The sequence below is a fragment of the Bombus terrestris genome, chromosome 3 (assembly GCF_910591885.1).
Source record: "Bombus terrestris chromosome 3, iyBomTerr1.2, whole genome shotgun sequence".
Lineage (NCBI taxonomy): Eukaryota > Metazoa > Arthropoda > Insecta > Hymenoptera > Apidae > Bombus > Bombus terrestris.
Genome location: NC_063271.1, coordinates 10,854,789 through 10,878,520, shown reverse-complemented (window position 1 = coordinate 10,878,520; position 23,732 = coordinate 10,854,789). Strand labels below are relative to the sequence as shown.

Below are 23,732 nucleotides of genomic sequence, written 5' to 3'. Positions count from 1 at the left end.
CGAGATGCTGCCTAGACAAACATCACGGTAACGTTCGATGTGGATCAATTGGGAAAGCAACGCGTATGGAAGTTTCAATCGATCTTTCACTTGCACTCTCCACTATTTCGTTCTATTATGATATTCGAGCGAAATTCTTTTTCTGATTACCGCCTGTTGGCCATAGCTCCGTACTACTCACAGATGCCCTCTACATTTCCAATTCTAGATTCTCGATCAGTAACGTAGCAATTGGAAAATTCGATTCGATCGGTTTTGTACATATATCCTATTTCGTCACCTACACAACTACGTTGTAAAGCAATATACATTGAATGGATAGGTTATGATCATAGGACCATGTGCAATTTCTAAAATACATCGTAACGAAGAAAGTATCCGTAAACTAGATTTGTGTAGCAATTATGTTGTTATTAAATCTATCTATCTTATCATGCAGATCTACAATAGCAAGAAAGCATGTATTATCAAAATGTTACTTTCGGTAATGACAATATTGTCTTTATATACGTCGAACAGATGTCCGAACATACGCTTTTACTTCGTGAGAGCCGTGAAAAAACTGCAAGAATCTTTCCATTCGTATCAGTACAACTTGCACAAGTAATAAGTCACTTTGATATAACTACTTAAAAATGTACTACTTACCAATCATTTTGTGATTTCTCTAATAAATACAAACCGTGCCAAAGGCATGCATATAACGTGTTTTCGAAATCCATTGTCACGAACATAACTGTTCCGAAGATAAAACTACGCCGTTCTTAGTAAGAAATAAATATATTATACGTTTATATAAATTATGAATCGTTTAAAGCCATAAATCATATATGAATCATTTTAGTTATCTAAGAAATGATACCAAACAAGTGCAGTACAAAGTATGAACGGTACCGAAGTGCCGAACAAATTTTTTATTTTCTTAAGATATATAATCCATAGATTAGAATATGTATTTCTGTAGGTACTTACAGTAGTTTCACTATTGGCATTCATGAATCATCGACCCTTCGTCTCGCATAATGGTACGGATCCTAACTAATAGCACTCTTCGTTGTCCAAACGAAATCGAAGGTCGATGAATAGGTAACTACATAATTCTTTTACCTCTAAATCGTTGCCAGATTAAACCCAAATTCCAGAAAGTACTTACAAGACCTGGAGATTTATGTAGGCATTACTATCGACTGGCCGTTTACCTGAATTTACTTGCCTGCCTGCCTGTCAACCATATACAGCATCTTCGATTTTGAAGAAAGCAGGCCACTTTGTTTTGACCGGTGTCTTTTCTTATATCTCTCCTTCTCTTTCCTTCTCATTCATGACGAAGTCACGGACAAGGTCAAGGCCGTTGGCCTTCATTTCTCGACATCCTCCACAACCTCCTACGAACTACCTCTCTTTGTCTCTCTTGCATATTCTTTCTAATCTTACACATTTACCTTGATACATAACATATAATGAATATTCATGACATCGTGACTTTTCTTTCAAGGTAGCTCAGTCGATACATTCAATTTGTATTATTTATCCAAGGGTTTATTGCTAGGGTTTGAGCAAGGATTTATGGTCTTTCTTTCATTTTCAGTGCTAACTATGCCCTCCCTTGTACCGTTACTTTTCCTTCCTGGTCTGGCCATTTTCCATCGTCGATTTTACAGGCCCTGTCACGGGGCGAGTCGCCTTCAAAGAAGGAGGAAGGGACTGAAACAAAAATGTCTCTTGCAGAATGAACGATCTCACCTGGTCGACTCGTTCTACTACGTGTGGAATTGCACGGAGATGAGAGGACGGCAGCCACTCAGACATTCCGTTCCTCGTACGAACAGGTTTCCTACCGATTGCAGAAAAAAACTACTTAGACTCAAGTAAGCTAAACAAAGTTATTCGCGAAGAATCGATACGCCCGATTTCGGTATGGAGAGAAAGAAATCTGTAAGCAATCTACAACAACGGTTACAAAAAGTATTGATACGATATTGTATTTGATATAGTATTTACATACTAATTAATTAGATTCAAGTATATTAAATATCGTATCATTTGCAAATACTTTCATGTGATTACAAAAATTTGTTACTAGAATATAAAATGTAGAATCTAATACAAAAACATTTCATTAGAAGACGGATATGTGCCACTACTCGTTGCAATAGCTATACTTTGCATTTTCTATAATTGAAACGCTTTGTCTGTATGGGATAAATATATATGTATATGATAATATTAAAAAATGAAAAATTAATTTTTGTCATATATATAAAATTTTAATTTTGTATATACGATTATCTTCTGGAAAGAGAATAGTGTTCTTAAATTATATTAACTTTTTTTATTTGCTTTTGTAGATAATTGCTGGAAGTATGCTGAACCACGTGAGAACTCGTCGATCGCGCTATGAAAAGGCCGAAAGTGATAGTCCCAAAAGACCGTATCAATGTTGATTAAAAATCGTCGTTTCCACGCATGCGTCACTCTTAGCCACTATCAGTCTTACTCGCTGAGACTATAAATGGACGAATATGATATATAAGAATGATTATTTTTAAAATACTTTTTAGATAACTTAGGACGTGCATTAAAATATTATTTGATAACCATATAATTAGGTAACATGTATTTGTTTGATGTATAATATTATATATATATTTTTTGTGAATACTGAGTGAAATGGTATCGAAAAAGATGGTTAGACGAGATATTCGAATATCATGGTAAGAAATTCCACGATGTACGCCAAAATTCCCTAGGGGCACTTGGGTCAACAGGAAGTCAAGGCCACGCGGTCAATTGCCCCGCGATCCGTCGCCGTTATAAATAGATACGAGCGGCCGGTATCTACGCATCTATTTGCACGCATGCTGTAAAATCCGAATCGAAGTTATTCCGACCGAAGTATAGATGGTTTTTGCTTTCCCTGGACTTTTTTCCTAGCGCGTCTCAGAAACCTCCCATTGATAAAGTGGCACGTAATGAATGTATCGATCGTTGAATCCCCTAACGCTCTAACTGTTTATTCCTATTAATACCAGTTTAATGAAAGGAATGAGTTTCTTTCAGATATCCCTTTATAAATACGGCTGTCGCCATTCTAAATAAAGGAGACAGGAGAAATGGAGAATCGTGGGCCTCTGGTTTCTATATAAGTTAATAAATTGAATAGTCTCAGAATAAAATAAAGCAAGGGTTGAAGACAAGCAAAAGATCGTCTACTTATTGTTAAAGAAATTGAAAGTCTTTCTCTCAATTTTTATATTTTAGTACATTCACTCTGGATCACTGATTATATGTAACTAGGAAAAACTTGCAAAATATAAAATGCAAAATATAAAAGTAATCTATAGTTTCTTAGACTTTTGACATTATTAAAGAAATAACTCACAATTAATTTGTCACTTAATACTCTTCTGAATTCCGCCCCTGTTATCTTTGCTTTATAATACTTGTTTCCGAGAAATGCATCGCATGATTTCCTCTATAATTTACAAACAAGTGAGTTCTTTCGAAAAAAAGGCAGCATAATTATCCGACATTCAGAATGTTGTGTTCCGCTAGTATGTATTAACACATAAAGATACGTTGTTGTAATGAAATGTTAGATATTATCACAATACGGAGAGATCGTGCAGAAGGAAACAGTTCCTATGAAACAAGAAGAGTACTTATTGATCCGGTAGGTGGTGGATGTAGCGAGCATGGCTTATAAATGCCATCCGCTACGAAAACTACATATAACCGATGCCAATACTCTCCTTGACGTGGAATTATTATGCAAGTCAATTCTTTACGAGAAGGGTCGTCAAATAATTCAATGAAATAAATCAATTAACGATACGGTCTATTTTATATTCTTAGACGTCGGAAAACGCAAAAGTTGATAGCAAGATGAATTATCTAGAACCAATGATTTGTTATAATCCTTTGAAATTCTTAAATGTAATACACACATATATTAATGAAGTACCTTAATATTAAACAGGCTCTAATTTTTTATTTTTCCTCTAATTATGTTGACATGTATTTTTTATTTTATTGTTTTATTTTTCTTTCATTTTTAATAAATATTTAAAATTTTTTCTGGCCAGGCTTCAATACGATTTGATAAAAGATACAGCTTCGCGGATAAATTCAAGGGGAATAACCCTGTACCACCCTATACGGGCAGAATATATAATCTCGAGGTCATTGCCCGAGCGATCTTTGGGGGTTCCACCATGCCTGAAACGAGGGTGAGGTAACTCGGAATACTGGGCAGATATCGACCACTTTCCCCTAAAAGCTAAAATGCAAGGATGCAATTAAATATCTTTACATATCCCATTTATAAAATACATAAAAATCAATTTAATATAAATTTACAAAAAATATTAATAAATAACTAATTACCCCAATATCCCTGGACATTAGCACATTTAATATCCTGATTCTGGTAGACACCTTCATCACCTTATATTAAAAGTAATACAATTTCTTTTTTCTATTAATTCCAATTTTAATTCAGATGTATTCTTCTCTTGTTTTAAGGGTGGCAAGTGGATGTTAAAGAAATTATTGCTAGTCACGGACGGGTTGGAACTTAAATATTTACCAGGAGGTTACTGACATGACTAGTCCTCCATTTTTCGTTCATTAATTAGATTCTGCAGAGAGCGGCCCCAAATCCCTACCGGCCCACCGGGAATTTCCCAAATTCCTCGATGACAAATCCGCCCTTGTTGTGTTAGATATAAGGACATACAGAATACAACTATTTAATTGTAATTAAATTATATTATTTATATTTTATTGATAATAGTAATATCAGTAATAATATAGAGAAAGTATGAAAATATGCTTTATGATCTTCAATTCGGTAGAAGTCGACCTTCCTATCTAGAAATCGCAAATCAGACCGCAAGATTAATCGGTGCAGTGATATTTGTCAGTTCCTCTTGTCTTTTCGGCGACTGTACACGAGGTCTGTGTGCAAAGACGAGGATTCGATCTTTTTCAACGTATGAGACGGTCGAAGGAAGAGGAAAAAGAATAGAAGAAGGAGGAAGAAAATCGAAGAACTGTCTTATGGGTAGGAGGGAGAGATAGGATAAGGGTTATTCGATGGGTGGCCGTGCCTTTTGGGGCAGTGGCCCTTGCTGCGATGCCTCCGAGGGTGAGAAGGGGCAGACGAGGACCTACGCGTTATTGAGCGGGCATTTCCCACAAAGCGCAGACGAGGGCAACCACCCCGTAGCGCTGCGGCGCTCAGAGTTCTCTACTCACTCTTCCTTCTCTCCCTCTCATGTTCTCTGTCTCCCTTGCCATCCCCTTTTTCCTGTTTCTCTGTTCGCTCGATCTCTATCCGATCTCTGCATTTCTCCCTGCCCTATCCACATTTTTATCTTTTTCTGTCGCCTTCTTTTTCTGCCTCCCTCTTTCTCGCAGTCTCCTCTCATTTTTTCTCTATATCCCTTTCTACTTTGATACGTACACATACACACATACCATATATATACATAATTTGTACATATTATTATACTATGTCTATATACATATATACACATACATATTTCGACCATTCTCGTCCCGTTAACATAGAGACCCTTCGTTCCTGCAAATTTCTTGATGTCAATAGGCGCTTTCGAGTTTAGTGCGCGCGTTAAATTTATCGAACACAATGCTCGTGAGCTCGTCTAAAAAAGAGGCGATGGAAACCGAGGAACATATGTACTTTGTCGCTCTATTTTATTTTCCTTTTTCTTTCGGGTCCTGAAACTAATTATGAACATAATAGAAAACAGATAAAAAAATTATATTATGTTTAAATATATAAAATTAAAGAAATTTTTTTCTTTTACTAGTGTACCATATACTTGTGTATGATAATTCTATTTGAAAAGAGAGGTAGCTTATTAGGGTAGTTTTAGTTTGTTAGATTCGTGTTTGTTTCTCCTTTGGATTAATTTCTCAATTTTAAGCTATTTTCAAATTTTGAGAGAATTCTATATGAAAAAATGTCGTTTTTCCTCACGTCGTTTTTATTTCTACGTTTTAGTCTTTGTCTTCGTTTACCCTTTTGTTCTCGCGTAGCTTTCTGTGCGCATGTTTTTCATTCGCGCTTTGTCTCCGCAAATCCGTCCGCTTTCTGTTTTCTCACTAAGAACTATACGATCCTAGAGTACCCTGTAATAATATTGCGAAAATTATTTTTAATTACATTCCATTTTCTCTCACTTTATGAAGCGTTATAAATAGAATACTTATGTAGCTGCTTATAGTTATTGCTACGTGGACAGCATTTTTTTCAAAATAATACATGTTTGATTATTTTTCCATTTTCACTTGATACTTTATCTTAACTTCTATACATTTTAGATATACTAATAGAAAACATTTTTTATTGGTATGTTATAAAAAGATTTTTTTATATTGATACTTTAAAAGTGTATTAATTTATGTTATACATTTATTTCATAATATTTTCATTTTTTGACGCTTGCTGTGAAAAAAATCTGTTACAAGAAGTTTTGATTTTCTGTACTTCAAGCTTTTTTCAAGTCGGCTGAAATCGATGAGTACTAACCCCCGTGAAAACATGAGGGAAAGAGAAATGGATGTATCGATCTCACCTCTAGGGACTTGGTGGGATTAGGACATCACGGTAGCCACCCACGACGAGCCATGAAGCACCATGCAGTAGCGGAAGACGGAACTTGTAGTCCCTTAGCAACGTGTTATTATGAATTTGAGATACATAATTTCAGATAACTTTACATATTTCAATTAATTTCTTTTTAAATATATAGTTAAATTACTTTTATCTTTTAAAATCTATTATTACTAATAAATTTCTTAATTAATTACCATACTTTAGATATCCACCAATAACTATCTTTAAAAGTAAATACATATATATATTAAACATAATTTTGTTTAAATAGTCAAAATGAAAAATGATAAAAAATTTGAAATCCGTTTAGTATATTAAATCATATAAATAATTTTATTACTGAAATATTAATTGTTAGTACCTTGCATTATAATTTAAATATGTGATATCTTCGTATCGAAAACTACTGTATATAATATATACAGTTTTTATACATTTTAAAATAATATTGATTTTCAACTGGAAAAAGACAAACGTACGCCTCGTCCCTGTGGTACCAATCATCCAATGACGCAACATACCACCCTCAACCTGCACCCTCTGCGTCACACCCATCCTGTTTCCGCATACCACGTGCCCTCAACCTATATCTGTCTCCTAGGTCGTTGATCTGCAAAAGTCCTATTGCATATACGGTGTAAATGTACAGTATTTATTACAATTTATAAGGAAATAACCATTAAATAGCCCAGAACAATTGGTATAAAAATGATCGCATTCTATTTATGTATGTCAATTTTGTTACGAATAACAATTATAATACTTCGTAAAATATCTGTAATTTGCTCTCGTAAAATTGTTAAATTTTATTTAGTAATATATTTGATTAAAATAAATAGGATTGCATTATTTTACCAATTTGTTATTTTACATCATGATTTATTAAGTTTCTGATTTCTTGTTTAACATACATATTATCCGCTTATATAGTGCATCTGTACGCTGCATCTATGCTCTGCAGAAAACACGTGATACAAAAATGGAAGAAAGTATACCAAAATTACAACAAAATGAATTAAATGATAAAAGACCACAATTTGGTAACAGAGTCCTCTCCAACAGTGACAATATATTTCAACATAACGCGTGGTACTTATATATGTTTAATGTTTAATAAAGAAAATTATAAAATTGGGTTATTGAAATCCTAACCTATAAAATATAGTTTTCTCAAATTGAATTGTCTTTACACACTGAAAACATCAATTTTCATTAGAGAAAGAATTAATTTATTATATTATAGACTTATGGTATTATTTAATTATGATACATTATCATTTTACAATATATTTAAAGGGACAATGTTGTATGGGATGAGGAGCAGCAAAAGTTAGCTCAATTAAAAGTGAATGAAAATTCGACCATAATTTTATCAGATGAAAGAATTCAGGAATATGAGAACAAGGCTAATAAATATTGGGATAAGTTTTATGGAATACATGAAAATAAGTACATATATGAGTTAACTACAAATTCTACAATTTCTTTAAACAGTGCATATAATTGAAGAGTTTTACTTTTAATGTTGCAGATTTTTCAAAGATAGACACTGGTTATTTACAGAATTTCCTGAGCTAGCTGCTGATATTGTAAAGCAAAATGTTAAACAACCTCTGAGATCTATAACTGAAAACACAAGTGAAAATAACCAAGGATCTCATATAAAGATCCTTGATTTACCTAGTAAGAAGGGAAATAAAATTCTAGAAATTGGTTGTGGAGTAGGAAACACAGTATTTCCAATACTTTTGTACAATAAAGATCCAAACTTATTTGTATATTGTTGTGATTTTTCTGATAAAGCAATAGATATATTAAAGCAGAATTCTTCTTATGATACATCCAGGTATGGTCTTATATCTTAATACAACATATTATAGCAATCATACTTAAGTAATATGTTACTTACATTTCATTTAAAGATGCAAAGCATTTGTTCTTGATGTAATACAAGAGAAATGGGAAACTCCTTTTGCACTAGAAAGTTTGGATATTATAGTGCTGATATTTGTCCTTTCAGCTATACATCCTGAAAAGTAAATATTTAATTAAATATTTATATATGTTCATATAGTTGGAAATACAAGTTACATAATTACATCTTATTTCTCCAGAATGAAGCATGTTATACAACAAGTACATAAGTATTTAAAACCAGGTGGATTAGTTTTATTTCGAGATTATGGAAGATATGATTTAGCTCAATTAAGATTTAAGAAGGGCAGTTGTCTTGCAGAAAATTTTTATCTTCGAGGCGATGGGACCAGAGTATATTTTTTTACCCAAGGTATTTTATTTAATAGTGGAAGATAAATAAAAATAATAAATAAATAACATATTTATTTACAGAAGAAATCAGGACCCTTTTTACAAGTTGTGGTTTCGCAGAAGAGCAGAATCTGGTAGATAGAAGATTACAAATTAATAGAGGGAAGCAACTTAAAATGTACAGAGTATGGATTCAAGGGAAATATAGAAAATAAATAAAAAATTCTGTTAAGATAACTGTATTTCATTTTTCTTCAACATATTACTGTACAAAACCGTCTATAGAATACTTAGAGGCAATTTTATAATATTTTTAAAATATTTTTTGTTAAAATATTGATTATATTTTTGATTATATCAATTTGAAATCATTAAATATGAAAAATAAATAAAGCTTTTCTTAAAAAATATGCCATGCTTCTTCTATAATACCGTAGATTTCTCTCGAATAGTACTATAGTATATTTATGCTAATGAAACGAAAATAATGAAATTATAGTTAAAAAAAATAAAGATATATTGGTAACACTGCTGCACTATTAGGACATAAACATGGCGTTGACCGTCATCGTTCTGGTTTAGAGAGAAACAAATCGTTCTTGTATTTTAGTACTAAACCTTTTACTTTAAATCGACAAAAAAAATAGAACAACATGGGAAATGCTGACACAAAGTTAAATTTTCGAAAAGCAGTTGTACAATTAACATCAAAGACACAGGTAAAAGCTATTGTTTATTATTTCATTCAGCAGCATATGATATATTTGACATTTAGATACATTAAAATATATACAACTTTTTTTGCTATTTGCATAACTTTTAATTAAAATTAATAACTTTTTTTCTATAAAATAAATTAAATTTTACGTGAAACTTTCTAACAAATTACAATTTACTACTTAGGTTAAAAAAAATACATTCTTATTTTCTAATTATAGGTGATTGATGCTTCAGATGACAATTTCTGGGATCAATTTTGGTCCGAAAACGTGACTAATGTACAAGATATTTTTACTTTAATCCCTGCACCGGAAATTCGAATATTAAGAGAAGAAGCTCCTTCTAATTTAGCCACATTGTGTTACAAAGCAGTGGAAAAATTAGTAAAAGCAGTTGATAATAGTTGTAGAACTCAGAGAGAACAACAAATTGTTTTAAACTGTTGTCGCTTGTTAACAAGATTATTACCATATATTTTTGAGGATCCTGATTGGAAGGGATTCTTTTGGTCCAGTTTGCCTGGTAAAGAAGATGAAGAAAGTATACCATTGGCTCATTCGTTACTCAATGCTCTTTGTGTAAGATATATGATACATTTTATTAAAATAATAAATTTATTTTATTATTTATTAAAAGTAGTAGAAAATGTTAAGAAATGTTATATTGTTATAATTCCCATTTTTATTTTAGGATTTACTATTTTGTCCTGACTTTACAGTAGCTGCAAACAGAAAATCTGGCCCTGTAAGCATTTTCTTGTCTTTTGAAAATTTTGAAAATTTCAAAGTGTTACTAAAATGTTTGAAATTATTTAGGATAAAGCAGAAGAACTGCAATCTATAGATAGTTGTGAATATATCTGGGAAGCTGGTGTAGGATTTGCACATTCACCTCCTAGATATCCAATTTTAGATTCGAACAGAACAGAATTATTAAAGTTATTACTCACTTGCTTCAGTGAAACCATGTATAATCCTCCCTTGGATTTGTCAGTGACTCCAAACAGGTGGATTCAACGTTTAACTAGTTCTGAAAATAGGTAACTCGAAGTTATTATATATATTCTAATGCATAAAAATAAATTGGTAAAAAACCTTCCATGTTTTAACACAGACATGCTTTACCTATGTTCACATCATTGTTGAATACAGTATGTGCATATGATCCTGTTGGACTTGGAGTGCCATACAATCATTTATTATTTACTGATTCGTTAGAACCATTAGTTGATGTTGCATTACAAATCCTTATAGTAACACTAGATCATGATACTAGTGGTGGTACTCCATTAGAAGAAGGATGTATTGGAGATAATTTATTCATTAATTATCTGAGTCGAATTCACCGAGATGAAGGTGACATTTATTTTTATATTTAATTACATGTATTTTAAACAAATAATCGAATAAAAGCATGATTTATGACAAACTTACTTTCAGATTTTCAGTTTGTATTAAAAGGTATTACAAGATTATTAAATAATCCATTAATGCAGACGTATTTGCCAAATTCAACTAAGAAAGTACATTTCCACCAAGAATTATTGGTTTTTTTTTGGAAAATGTGTGACTACAATAAAAAATTTTTATACTATGTACTAAAAAGTTCAGATGTTCTTGAAGTACTAGTACCTATATTGTATCATTTAAATGATTCGCGTGCAGATCAATGTAAATATTTATAATTCTAATAATTTACTAAATTTAAATTAGTATTTTTATTATACACAGTGATTTAATACAATTTTGCAGCTCGTGTTGGATTAATGCATATCGGTGTATTTATTTTACTACTATTGAGTGGAGAACGTAATTTCGGTGTTAGATTAAATAAACCATATACAGCTACTGTACCTATGGATATTCCCGTTTTTACAGGTACAGTATAGTATTAATACACTTTATTTAAAAATAATATATAACTTCTAAATATACTTACAGGTACACATGCTGATTTGTTGGTCACTGTATTTCACAAAATAATCACAACCGGACACCAAAGATTACAGCCATTATTTGATTGTTTATTAACAATTCTAGTCAATGTGTCTCCATACCTTAAAACTCTATCAATGGTGGCTAGTACTAAGCTATTACATTTACTTGAAGCATTTAGCACTCCATGGTTTTTATTCTCAGCACCTACCAATCATCATTTGGTATTTTTTCTTTTGGAAATCTTTAACAATATTATTCAGGTAACTTTTATATATATCGAAGGAAGAATTTTTAATATCTAAAGAAGAAGGAAATTTTAATAGAGTTTATATGTTATTAGTATCAATTTGATGGAAATAGTAACTTGGTTTATACTATAATACGTAAAAGGCAAGTGTTTCATGCATTAGCAAATTTACCAAGTGACTGTAATACAATCGCAAAATCTCTCAGTAAAAGACAACGACGACATGTACCCGCTAGTACATCTAATGAAAATGTCAATGAAGCAGCAATGGAAGGTTCACACCCTGCGCAACCTGCAGAACCTGGAACTTTGAAAGCAACCTTATTAGAAACACCAGGTATATTCCTTTATTTGATTATATATTATTTGAAAAACGAATTTATGAATTAATTCTGTTAAAGGTATTGAAAAAATGACTGAGAAAGAGTCTGCACATCCATTAAGTCCTTCAGTAAATATTGATGTAGGAAAACCTAATCATCAAAATAACGTGAATGCTGCAGAGGATTTAATGAATTCTACTTCTAAAAGTTCTGTTATACCGGTAAGATCACAATGTAAATAATTAACAAATTTCTTTAACATCCATGAACTATTTACATGTTATCTTATTGATTAAATAGAAAGGCGGTATCAGAGTGGCAGAACATATGAATTCTTCTAATAATATAAATCAGTGGGTTCCTTCTAGTGAATGGGTATATCAATGGAAAAGTAAACTTCCATTACAAACTATTATGCGATTGCTTCAAGTTCTCGTACCTCAAGTTGAAAAGATATGCATTGATAAGTGAGTATAATTTACTATTTTTCTTGGTAATTTGTTGCAATAATATATATATATTTTTTTTTAATATTTTAGGGGACTTACTGATGAAAGCGAAATTTTGAAATTTTTGCAACATGGTACACTAGTTGGCTTATTACCAGTACCACACCCTATTCTTATTAGAAGATATCAAGCAAACGCAGGAACAACTGCTTGGTTTAGAACATATATGTGGGGCGTTATATATTTAAGGAATGTCGAACCACCGATTTGGTATGATACTGATGTAAAGTTATTTGAAATCCAAAGAGTTTAAACATGATGCTTATTATTAAGTAAATTATTATTAGCTTTAGCACTGAAATTTCTATATTATTCTTACATGAGGTATCATTCCTTAATATAAAAGAAGAAATCTCAGTGATCTATACTTATTATAAATTGCACCATAAAAAAATGATAAAGAACTTTACAACTTTATTAAATAACGAATGACATTTTTACAAGTGTAGTCTTTCGTACAATTCTATTACACAGAGTTACAGAACTGATTTTACAAATATTGATTGTGAGAAACTATGATGGTATTATAATTCTCAACTTTCACTGATAAATATGTAAATATTTGCGACTGTGTAAGTGCCTTCACAGATGTAAATGACAAATCATTACACCAAATTGACATCTATTTAATTAGTAACGTAGTTTCTTATTTTTTTTAACTATTTTTAGTCTAAACTATTTTATTTCATTAACTTGATATTTTTAGTAAAAAAGCACTACAATTGCTTGTTTGACATCACTAAAGATAATGTAATAATGTATTTATTAAGAGTAAATGAAATTATTCTAAATAATGTAAAATGTTGGTTTTGTATGTCTGTGTAGTAGTCACGAAATTTTTGAAAGACAACTTGATAATTCACGCTTTGTAATGCATAATATGTTATTTGAAGTTAACAAATCTTATCCTGTCTGGTATATTTTTATTTTGTGATGGTACAAAACCAAGTATATCATATATTTTGCATGTAAAAACAAATGAATTTATTTTTACATTGTAAATGCATTAATAATCTCAATTTCTTAGCTTTAGAGCATTTCAAAATAAGATAATAAGTTCCTTTTTATTTATATTTCTCTCATATTTTAAATTATCTATAGTTTCAAATTATAAAAATTCTCTGATCTTATAACATAGAATATATTTATTTCTTTAATTTTAGAAATGAAATAGAATTTTTATAGTAAGACATTTTTTATATTTACATTAAAGTAGTTGATTAAAAAATTAATATGATTTTATTTAGTAAGTGCGTATATAGTATGTATATATATATATATATTAAGTATTATATATTGTTATTTATATATATTTATATATATATATAATTTTATCTTTTACTTCAACGTGAAGTATTTAACATAATGATTTATTAATGATATCATTTTTCTTGAAAATATTTTGCCTTGATTATATATAAAGAAGCCAGAAAGATGGTATAAAGGTGACATTATTTAAAATTTAGAGGCTTTTTTATGCTTTTTATATTTCTACTCATGTACATCATTTATGTATTGGTGCAATTACATGGTTGTACTTTAAGATTAAATTATATTTATTTTAATGTGTAATAAAATGATATAATAAAATATTTAGCCATATTATGCATAAAAAAGAAGCACCTACACTTAATTATTATGTGACAATTCTATGCAAGTGTAGTGTATTTAGAAATTTGTAACACATTTGGTATACTAAATTGAAGAAGTAATAAAACAAAAAAATTGAATAATACTTTCCTTGGTTCAAGCTACATTTTAATATGCGGAAACATAGCTTGAAAGTCATTGTTAGTTGTAACTATTAGTTATGATATTCTATGTGATGATATATATTATATAAGTTTATTTCAAATATAAAATAAAGTTATTGCATAAAGAGTTTCAATATTGACAAAGAAAAATTATATAAAATCATATACATATATATGTATATTAAGTTTGTGTCATAGCCAAAAATTTTGGAGCATGAAAAGATTATTCGTGTATGTATGTACACACTTATCTATATTATGTACAATTATGTAATATTAAGTATTATAAAACACATACTATACTTAACCTATGCTTTTTTAAATTATTATACAATAGAGTTATTGTACTTTAATTCATAGTAAAAGATTTTAGATTTATTTCAAACTTGATAGATTATGGAAAAGTGAACAGTTTATATACCTAATATGACTTTGTGCTTATTTTCTATAAATTAACTTAAGTTTCAATTTTATTTTATTGCATAAATAGTGGTTTCACTTTGTAAATAAATACATATATTAATCCAACCTGAATTGCAATTTTATAGTAATACATCGGTTTCTCTTATATGTTTATATTTTATAATGAAAAATTTCTTTAAAGGTGAAGAAACGTTACTCATTTTCTACAGCAAATCATTTTGTATATTTGTATTTCGCTTAAATGAACTTATTCGAGTATAAAAAAGGAAAATATATATTAGTACTGCATTAAACATAAATTATCGCGGACATCAGTTGTACTTTCTGACTCACAATCAGATATTGTGTATAATGCCCACAACAGTGTCTCTTATGTTTCTTTAAGTTGCAAATATTACCATGGGCGACATTGATGTTACATTACTATTTTGTATCACAGATGTAAAGTTTTCCTAGCCTAGAAAAATTGTTAATATCTTCATTAAATTTTCTTTGTTTCTTTGTTTGCACAAATCAAAAGCTCGGAAATGAAATATTTATAGTTAATGATGCACTTTTGATAATATTGTGTATCAATGTTTTATGTTTAGAAAATGTAGCATATGAAAAATAGTGATAGTATTTTATATAGCTTTATATTAATTTACTAATATTAATCTAACGCATAATTTTGTCATAAGATGGTGGTGGAGCTTCTTCTGGTAGATTGTTCGAGGGAATCAAAATAGCAATATGATAGGGTGGTGGTGGATTCTGTCTTACTACAGAAATAGGTCTAATATTTTCATTAGGTATTGGAGTTGTACCAGTCACAGATGCAATGCGCTCCTCTTGAATTTGATGTTCTTCATGACTATTGTGATGATGTCGACAACATAAAATAGAGTATAAGCATGCAAATAATAATAATGTTAATAGACCCCAAAATACGAATATTTCTATACCTTGACCCTGTTGAGAAAATGTTCAATATTAATAATATAGAAATGAAATTAAAATGTTTACTTTATAAAAAATTTCAACTTCAACTTACTCTATCACTGAAATAAAATTTTGCAGCAGCCACAAATCCTGTTGCAAGCACAAACGTTATCCAAACACCACACCGTAATCTGTAACTTGCAAGTTCTGCATCATTAAATTCCGAAAAATCCAAAAAGCTCCTATTTGTTCCATTTGATGTAGTATTTGATAATATCAATTGATTATTTCCAGCAGTTGTTACATTACTGTAAACAAATAAAAGCTTTAATATTTTTGGCTATTATATTCATAATAGTCCCTTAAACATCCATATTGTTCAGTTTATCATTAAGGGCGAATCATTTATAAGTACTTTCTGGTGATAGACATGTATAAGTGAGTCACCCTGTATATAAGAAGAACATGTTCCTCAGAATCCTCTTAGTAGACCTTTTTCTTTAATTACTTGGAGATGTTGTTTAGCTGGAGGTGTTGAGTAGAGCCAACTGGAAAATGTTGTGTTTCATTGTTTGGTCTTATCGTTGTTCTTATCATTCTGCAAGTATTCATATTACTAGGACCAGCTGTATTTCCCATGGCATTCGGATTTTGAAATCGGTGAAGTGGAGTAACCATTTGTCTCAAATCTGCATTATATCTAGATTGATCTGTAAAAACAACAAATATAAGCATAAAGATCATTTGGTCTACTTAATGAAGAGATTAACAATTTTGCTGTTGTGTATATTAAACAATTTTCACCAAAATTTGTAGATATCGTAAATAATAAATAAATTTATGTATTAAAAAAAGAAATTGAAAATATTTTCTTACTCAAGCGGGCCTTTGGTAAAGGTGTGGCAGGGTATCGGCGGCCAGTGAAACCGTAATACCTGCCCGCCGGTTTGTTAATCCAGAAATGCATGCTCCGTTTGAACAATTTTACATATCCATTGCTATTTATGAGACTTGGCCATCAACTACTATAGGAAACTGTACCACTTTCATAAAAGTCTTCACAAAAAGGTCGCGGATGGTTCTAGTTCAAGTTTCATTGCCCGTATATGTTAAATCGATGTATCGCATCAAAGTAATTCTGTTATTCATCATTTGTAAAGAAGACGTTTAAAGCATTTAAAAAATTTATGCATTTCTATCTTCTCTTAGTTTAAGAACTTTAATCACGTTTAATAAACATTCTGAGAAATTCAATACAGCCAAACAACAATTTGCATTCAAATCTGATTCGAATAGTATACGTCAATACATAATGACTGAACTGCAGCTTGAAATTTTGTCATTGTCAATTTAAAATCAGGTGTACCAACATAGATGAAATATACATCATGGATTTGTTAGAAGAGAGAACTGAAGAAAATAAATTTTTCAAATAATCTATTTTAAATAAAAAATGACGAATATTACCTGATATTACTCAATTATTTAACAATGAAAATATATTTTTTTCTTTTACGTTCAATCATAATGATATTTTATGTGTATGTATAACATACGAAGAAACTAAAGAAATAACATTCAAATGTAATTTTTCAGGATAAGAAGTTTTGAAGTAAATTATATTTTTTATTACATATTTGTGCATCACTTCGTTCTTTATTATCTCTTAATTTTTATTTTATTATATCATACTACATGTTATTAAATAAGTTCGAACATTTGAAAAATAAATGTTTTGTCTTTGATATTTCCTATTTTAAAGAAATGACAAATATGTTTAATTTATTTTCTAATTAGAAATTTTAAATTGTAATGATTTTTTGTGAAACATTTAATTATTATATATGTGTATGACTTTAATTTATGCTAACAATTAGTTGAAATAAGTTACGCAGTTAGCTTATAAATTAAATAGGGTATTGAGTTTGTGTCTAAGTTGGCATGTCATCGGTATATGATTAGTGACATTTGTAAATATGTAAATATAAATTGATAGAATCAAAAATATTACTTGATGCATTTCTTAACATTTGTAAATAATATTGATAAATTAATTTACAGTAGTTTATTCATGTGAATATTCAAACCTAACCTATTAGACTGTTTATAATCTCAGTAAATGTGTTAATAATTTTATTGGCATAATGATTTCATTTAGAATCAAACAATGTGTGCTTCAATCTAACATATCTTTTTTTAAACGATCCTTTTTTTGCTCTGCTATTTGGAATGTTAGCAATGAAGTACAGTTAATATCAAATGATCAAACTGCATTAAATAATGCATCAGACTTATATCAGGGAACCAAAAAATTAGTCAAAGTAGCAATTCTAGGTTTACCAAATGCTGGAAAAAGTACATTGGTAAATAAACTCATAAACAGATCCGTATGTATTTTCATACACGTTAGAATAATTTATGTATTTCATAATTTTAATATAAAATAAGTATTTTTAATATGTAATATTAATATACAGGTATGTCCGATGTCTTCAAAAGTTCATACTACAATGCATAAAGCAGAAGCAATATATACAGAAGGAGATACTCAAATTGTATTTATGGATACTCCTGGATTAGTAGTATCTAAAGAAATAAAGACTTATAAATTATCAGATTCATTCAAAGATGATCCTAAAATTGCACTCATTGAAGCAGATATTATTGGGATAGTACAAGATGTAACTAATATATATACTAGACATAAGATTGATGACTTTGTCCTTAATTATATAAAGGAAAAAAGAGAAGACTCACAACTATTGATGATTCTTAATAAAGTAGATAAATTAAAAAAAAAGGAGGCATTGTTAGAAGTTACAAGACTATTAACAAACAAAGAGAATTATCCAAAATTTGATGATATTTTTATGATATCTGCACTTAATGGAGATGGTGTGGATGATTTAAGGGTAATTTATAATAAATATTATGATAAAAATAATTTTCGATGATTATTTATGTTTTATATTTAAATATATGTTGTAGAATTATTTGCTCGACTCAGCTAAAGTAAGTAATTGGAAATATGATGAAAAACGTTATAGCGATCAACCAGCTAAAGTTATAATAGAACAGACAGTTAGAGCTAAATTAATGGATATACTTCCATATGAAATGCCATATAAAATAAAAATAATAACAGAACATTTTGATTTGGGTGATGATGGTAGTATTAATACTGTTATAACATTACAGTGTCCTAAAACAAGATATGTCTCCGTATTATTAAAATCAAAAGCCCAGAAGGTTAAATGCTTATCATTTTACATAGAGAAAGAATTACGTCATGCATTTAAAACTAATGTAATAGTTTGTATAAATGTAACATGTGCAAAATCTGAAACTCAACTAAATAAATAAAGTCATAATTTTATAAATGATATTTTTTTCCTTTTATATATTATAGTACAATATGTAAATTTATTTAATACATTGATATAATTATATATCATTATCATCATATTATATACATTGATATTATAATTAACAGAATTTCCTAACAATAACAATAATAATTTATTTCCCAATCTTCCAGTCATGAAAAGGAACTTGCTTTGCATTCTCGACTATATATCCTTGATTTCCGATACACGTATTTACACATCCTTTTTATCTAACCAAAATTTTCTAATTTTTTCTTAAAAATATTAAAAAATAATTAAACGATATTAGCTGTTTGAATTATCAGTTCTAGTTATTACTAATGTTATTAAAATACGGGAAAACGAGATCAGTTCCTCTCAAATTTTCTTCTATCCATTTATCAGCTTTAGCATTAAGTTCCTCAGTAAAAATATCTTGCCATCCACCACTTTTGCCTTTTCTGACAAATATTCCTTTTGTCATAATACCACATTCGTTTAATTCTGATGAATTCACCATTTGATTATTTCGAAAATTTTTTATATTTAAATAGTCTGCTACTTCTTTTAATTGTTCTTCAGTATAAGTTTTTCCAAGAAATTTAGCAACTTCTCTAATTGCTTTTGAAAAATCCTAAAAATATGCAAATAAAAGAAATTTTAAAAAGGGATTAATCTTTTTCAAATATCGTGTTTTATCTTACATGTTGCATATCTTCATAAAACATAAATAAAACGTTTGGATGATTTCTATTTGCCCATGCTTCCTTTAAGTGTTCCCAATATGGACCCCAATATGCTAAAAAAAGATTATATAGGGGATTATATAAGACATAATTTAGGTTCTATAAAATTTGTTAATCTTGTTATTTAGGTTTAGTATGAGTATTTTAAAATTTGCGTGATACCTACTAAGATTATTCTGAAAGTAATTCCAAAATGTTGGAAAATCACCTATGTATCCTTGAGTTTTCATACCTATATTTAAATAATACCAAGAAACAGCAACATCCTTTGGATTTCTTGCAACGTACACCATCTTCCATGAAATAATACAATTTTACATAAAATTATACAATAAAAGACAATATAACATCTTTATAACTATAAGTTTACCTTACAACCACTGTCCAAAATATTTGGTAACAAAGAAAATGGAAAATGTGATTTTATGAATCTCTTTGAAGGCAATTTTGCTAAGACTTCATATCCTGGCTCAGCAAGTTTTTTACAAAATTCTACTTTGTCTTTATCTCCCTCATTCATTTTTATCAATTCTCGAGTTACCTCTGAATGAAAAAACATACTATATCTAGAAATAATATTTGTAGCTGCATTAATAAATTCTTTATGTAACACTGTTATTTTCATTTTGCAATATATGTACCTGTTATACATTAAAATATTTCTACGTATGATTTTAGATTTTGCTTATGGGGCTATTAACCGTTCTTGTAAAAATTGTTTTATTTTTAATAAAATAAAAAAAAATTTTTTTTCAATGTAAGATGAATTTCACATTCTATTTTTTTCTTTAACTATATTCACAGGATATTGTATATTAGCCAGGAATAAATTGCATAATTTTTCAGGGATGATGAATTCGTATAACATTAGCATTGTTACATTGTATAACTGTTAGTTCTGTCATATTAAAATCTACTGTTTTATGAAAACCAGTGGCAAACTTCTACAATCACCATATTGTAGAAGACTTCGTTAACTTAATTTAATTAATTATACTAACTCAAAAAATGGAAATCGTTCTGCCAAGCGTTCCGTCCTTGCTCTATTAAAATCTAAGTCATTTGACAATAACCAGATTAATTCTTGAGTCCAGGTCGTTCCTGGAATAAATTAGAAACAAAGTAAAGTGTTTAAATTTATTCTAAAAATATCTTAGTATACTGTCTTTTAATATTTAAATTTAAAAGATATCGATAACCGAAACAATTGATTTATATCGATTATATCGACACTGTACATACAAGCATTTAAATTCTTTAACCTTGGTACCTTTTTAAAGGGAAGAGTATAAAAACTTAAATAATAATCACTTTGAGAATTAGAATTATATTTCATTATCATCAGTGATAAAAAGTTTGAAAACATATTTACTTACCTGATCTTGGATAGGATAAAATCCACGTGTCGTCAGGCCTAACTTTAAAATTATAAAATCCTTTACCTTCTGTCGTATATTTATAGGGAAAGAACCATTTTTTTGCACCCACTAAGACAAAACCTGTTCTTTCACCTTTAAATAATTCCAACATTTCCTTCGTATCTTTTTCGTTCAAGTATTCATATTTCGGTGATTCAAGGGCCATTTTTCTATATCTTTACTCTGTAACAAGCTACCATTGGCGGATATGGAAGTTGACTAACAGTTTTATCGACCCCTGTGTATTATCAATAGATAATCTATTGATTGTTACGCATTTATACGAAATTTGAAAATACAAAAAATGCAGAGAATGCGCATAATACACAAAGATGTATAAAATATCTTAGGTATAGTACTTTCTATAATATTTCTATATATTAATTATGTTATTCTATATATTCATTTCTACATATTAATATATTTATTATATAGTGAATAATAAGTAAAATCATTTTGATTGGTAAAACTTCTTTTGCAAGTGATCATTTCCCACGTTACCGAGACTCGATATAAATGTTTAGAATTACGACGTTTATAACTATAAATGAGTAAAAGAATACAAACATAAATCCTGAACATGGGATGAACATAAGAAGGAACTCTGACATGATATCTACAATTTTGTATATAATAAAACGTGCAGGGTATCAGCGAGTAATTCCAACATAATTCCAAAACAGGAACAGCCTGGGCGAACGCTTTAAAATTAAGTTTTTTAATTAATATAGGCTTCGTGTTTCCCTCACGGGAAATGTTGTTCTGCGGATTTGTTTTCGGATATAAGTTCACTTTCATTACGAAATGATATGTGACACACTATTAGGTTATAGCAATATCCTTCTACCAGTGTTCAAAATATGTCAATAGCAGTGTGCAGCTAGTTTATTTCTTATTTACATGCGGGGGTAGACAATCCATATAATCTTTTACTCATTAATAAGATTTAAGAATTGAAATAAATAATAAATAGATAGAAATAAATTTATTAACGACAATGAAAACAATTTTACATTGATCCTGTAACATTGATCGTTTCACTAAAAAAATGTAAAATAATAGGACTTTTGCCAAAAAAATATTACCAACTTTGAAACACGCTAAAAAATATGAAATAATTTCTATTTTATTTGTATTTTATTTAAGTAATTTAGTAAATGGGTAATCTAATTTGACAACTTGCATATGTGTCTAAAAAAGATACGAATAAAATAAAAATTATTTCATGGTGTTTAACACACCTCGCTTTTTTTTTTTTTTTTTTTAATAATTAATCATTTATGAAAAAACGTAATATTATAATCAAAATAAATTAGCGATTTTTATTTCAGAAAATTACATATATATTTATTTTACAGTCAACAATTAAATGTGATTACTTACTGAAATGTAGCAATGAGGATGTTGAAAAGTCTTCGTTATTAAATTAAGAGATTATTGAATTATATGTATCACTAACAAGAGATGATGTTTACGCACCGTGATCAGAACGTACACCTGAATATAAGAAGAATCCATGAATAAAAGCCGAAGAATATAACGGGAATTCAGATAACGGATTTTTACTCAACTAAGTACGTTCCTACCGGTCTAATTCACTTCTTATCCTTTTATTTTCTGGTAATAAGTTTGTTATCCAAACTACAACCAAATCCAAAATATAAAATGAATTTACATAAACATCGATATGAAATAATCTAAATAGCACTTAATTTTAACATTTAATTTATTATCTCTTCGAAGACGATTGACACATATATGTATGTATATATATGTTCAGAGTAAACCATCCACGTAATCTATAAATCCACATACATTCGGCAACATGAAAACAAATACATACAAATATGTCCGCTTTAAATGTCTACACGTGATTATTTACGTAACTACCAAATATACGAAGAAATTCTTTAGATGAAAGTTGTATGGTTGAGGGGGGCATATCATGATGATATAATAGATGTTTGACCTTGATAAAATTGAAATGATCTGTAAAAATCACTTTCGAATTTTTAAATGGAACCCTACACTTTTTATTGTATATTCTTGTAGCTGATTTCGAGATCTTTCGAGAAAACAATACCTACACATGTAATTTACATACGCCGTTTTAAAGATTTGATGTGCGTCAATCTGTGTTACCCAATGTACACCATTCTATCTCTCCATAATTGCGACACTTGAGACCCGAATTCTTAGCAATTATTAGATATTTCCTGTAATATCATCTCCAGAATATTATTCATGATTGGAACATTTCAATATTATTAAATTTTTTACTAAAAAAGCAAAATTATAGTATACTTTTAGAGTTTACAAAGCTTTTTAATAATAAAAAAATATTTATTTTACATAACATTTGTTGGATATTAAATTAAATACAAAATAATAATAATATAATCATAATAATCATATATGTAAGACAAAAGTTACTCTCTATTATCATTATCACGGT

At 29.2% G+C, this 23,732-nt stretch overlaps 5 protein-coding genes and 1 long non-coding RNA gene across 11 annotated transcripts; 3 read left to right on the top strand and 3 right to left on the bottom strand.

The window, feature by feature from the left end:
- Positions 1-4,639: 4,639 nt before the first annotated feature.
- On the bottom strand, positions 4,640-7,139 carry LOC125384703. 2 transcript variants are annotated; one of them, XR_007223402.1, is made up of 5 exons: positions 7,008-7,139; positions 6,606-6,698; positions 5,843-6,159; positions 5,543-5,751; positions 4,640-5,451 (listed from the first exon to the last, which is right to left on the bottom strand). It is a non-coding gene; the product is annotated as an uncharacterized LOC125384703 (long non-coding RNA). The 2 variants fall into 2 exon arrangements; XR_007223401.1 differs by having other exon boundaries at positions 4,641-5,751.
- Positions 7,140-7,204: 65 nt separating this feature from the next.
- Positions 7,205-9,151, top strand: LOC100642681 (tRNA N(3)-methylcytidine methyltransferase METTL2). The gene is made up of 7 exons (XM_003394553.4): positions 7,205-7,289; positions 7,577-7,735; positions 7,943-8,095; positions 8,178-8,492; positions 8,569-8,682; positions 8,761-8,933; positions 8,996-9,151. Exons 2-7 carry the CDS (start codon positions 7,626-7,628, stop codon positions 9,127-9,129), a joined length of 999 nt encoding a protein of 332 aa, XP_003394601.2. The 5' UTR covers positions 7,205-7,289; positions 7,577-7,625; the 3' UTR covers positions 9,130-9,151.
- Positions 9,152-9,447: 296 nt separating this feature from the next.
- LOC100642441 (protein HID1) lies at positions 9,448-13,351 on the top strand. Its single transcript, XM_003394551.4, has 12 exons — positions 9,448-9,633; positions 9,853-10,212; positions 10,325-10,378; positions 10,450-10,673; positions 10,748-10,989; positions 11,074-11,304; positions 11,386-11,511; positions 11,575-11,831; positions 11,912-12,155; positions 12,220-12,362; positions 12,442-12,608; positions 12,681-13,351. Exons 1-12 carry the CDS (start codon positions 9,568-9,570, stop codon positions 12,901-12,903), a joined length of 2,337 nt encoding a protein of 778 aa, XP_003394599.1. The 5' UTR covers positions 9,448-9,567; the 3' UTR covers positions 12,904-13,351.
- Positions 13,352-14,117: 766 nt separating this feature from the next.
- Positions 14,118-17,088, bottom strand: LOC100642992. Its single transcript, XM_003394556.4, has 4 exons — positions 16,625-17,088; positions 16,257-16,458; positions 15,861-16,056; positions 14,118-15,778 (listed from the first exon to the last, which is right to left on the bottom strand). Exons 1-4 carry the CDS (start codon positions 16,713-16,715, stop codon positions 15,485-15,487), a joined length of 783 nt encoding a protein of 260 aa, XP_003394604.2. The 5' UTR covers positions 16,716-17,088; the 3' UTR covers positions 14,118-15,484.
- A 548-nt stretch (positions 17,089-17,636) lies between these two features.
- Positions 17,637-19,131, top strand: LOC100643114 (GTPase Era, mitochondrial). Its single transcript, XM_003394557.4, has 3 exons — positions 17,637-18,135; positions 18,226-18,660; positions 18,737-19,131. Exons 1-3 carry the CDS (start codon positions 17,893-17,895, stop codon positions 19,109-19,111), a joined length of 1,053 nt encoding a protein of 350 aa, XP_003394605.1. The 5' UTR covers positions 17,637-17,892; the 3' UTR covers positions 19,112-19,131.
- Positions 19,132-19,211: 80 nt separating this feature from the next.
- On the bottom strand, positions 19,212-23,499 carry LOC100642559 (sulfotransferase 4A1). Of its 5 annotated transcripts, none has more exons than XM_012321172.3 (8): positions 22,864-23,499; positions 22,757-22,774; positions 21,236-21,460; positions 20,861-20,960; positions 20,230-20,425; positions 20,026-20,152; positions 19,818-19,912; positions 19,212-19,747 (listed from the first exon to the last, which is right to left on the bottom strand). In XM_012321172.3, exons 3-8 carry the CDS (start codon positions 21,441-21,443, stop codon positions 19,442-19,444), a joined length of 1,032 nt encoding a protein of 343 aa, XP_012176562.2. In that variant the 5' UTR covers positions 21,444-21,460; positions 22,757-22,774; positions 22,864-23,499; the 3' UTR covers positions 19,212-19,441. The 5 variants fall into 5 exon arrangements, with proteins under 5 accessions (XP_012176562.2, XP_012176563.2, XP_020724196.2 ...); XM_012321173.3 differs by having other exon boundaries at positions 22,849-23,498; XM_020868537.2 differs by having other exon boundaries at positions 22,757-23,498.
- Positions 23,500-23,732: the final 233 nt, after the last annotated feature.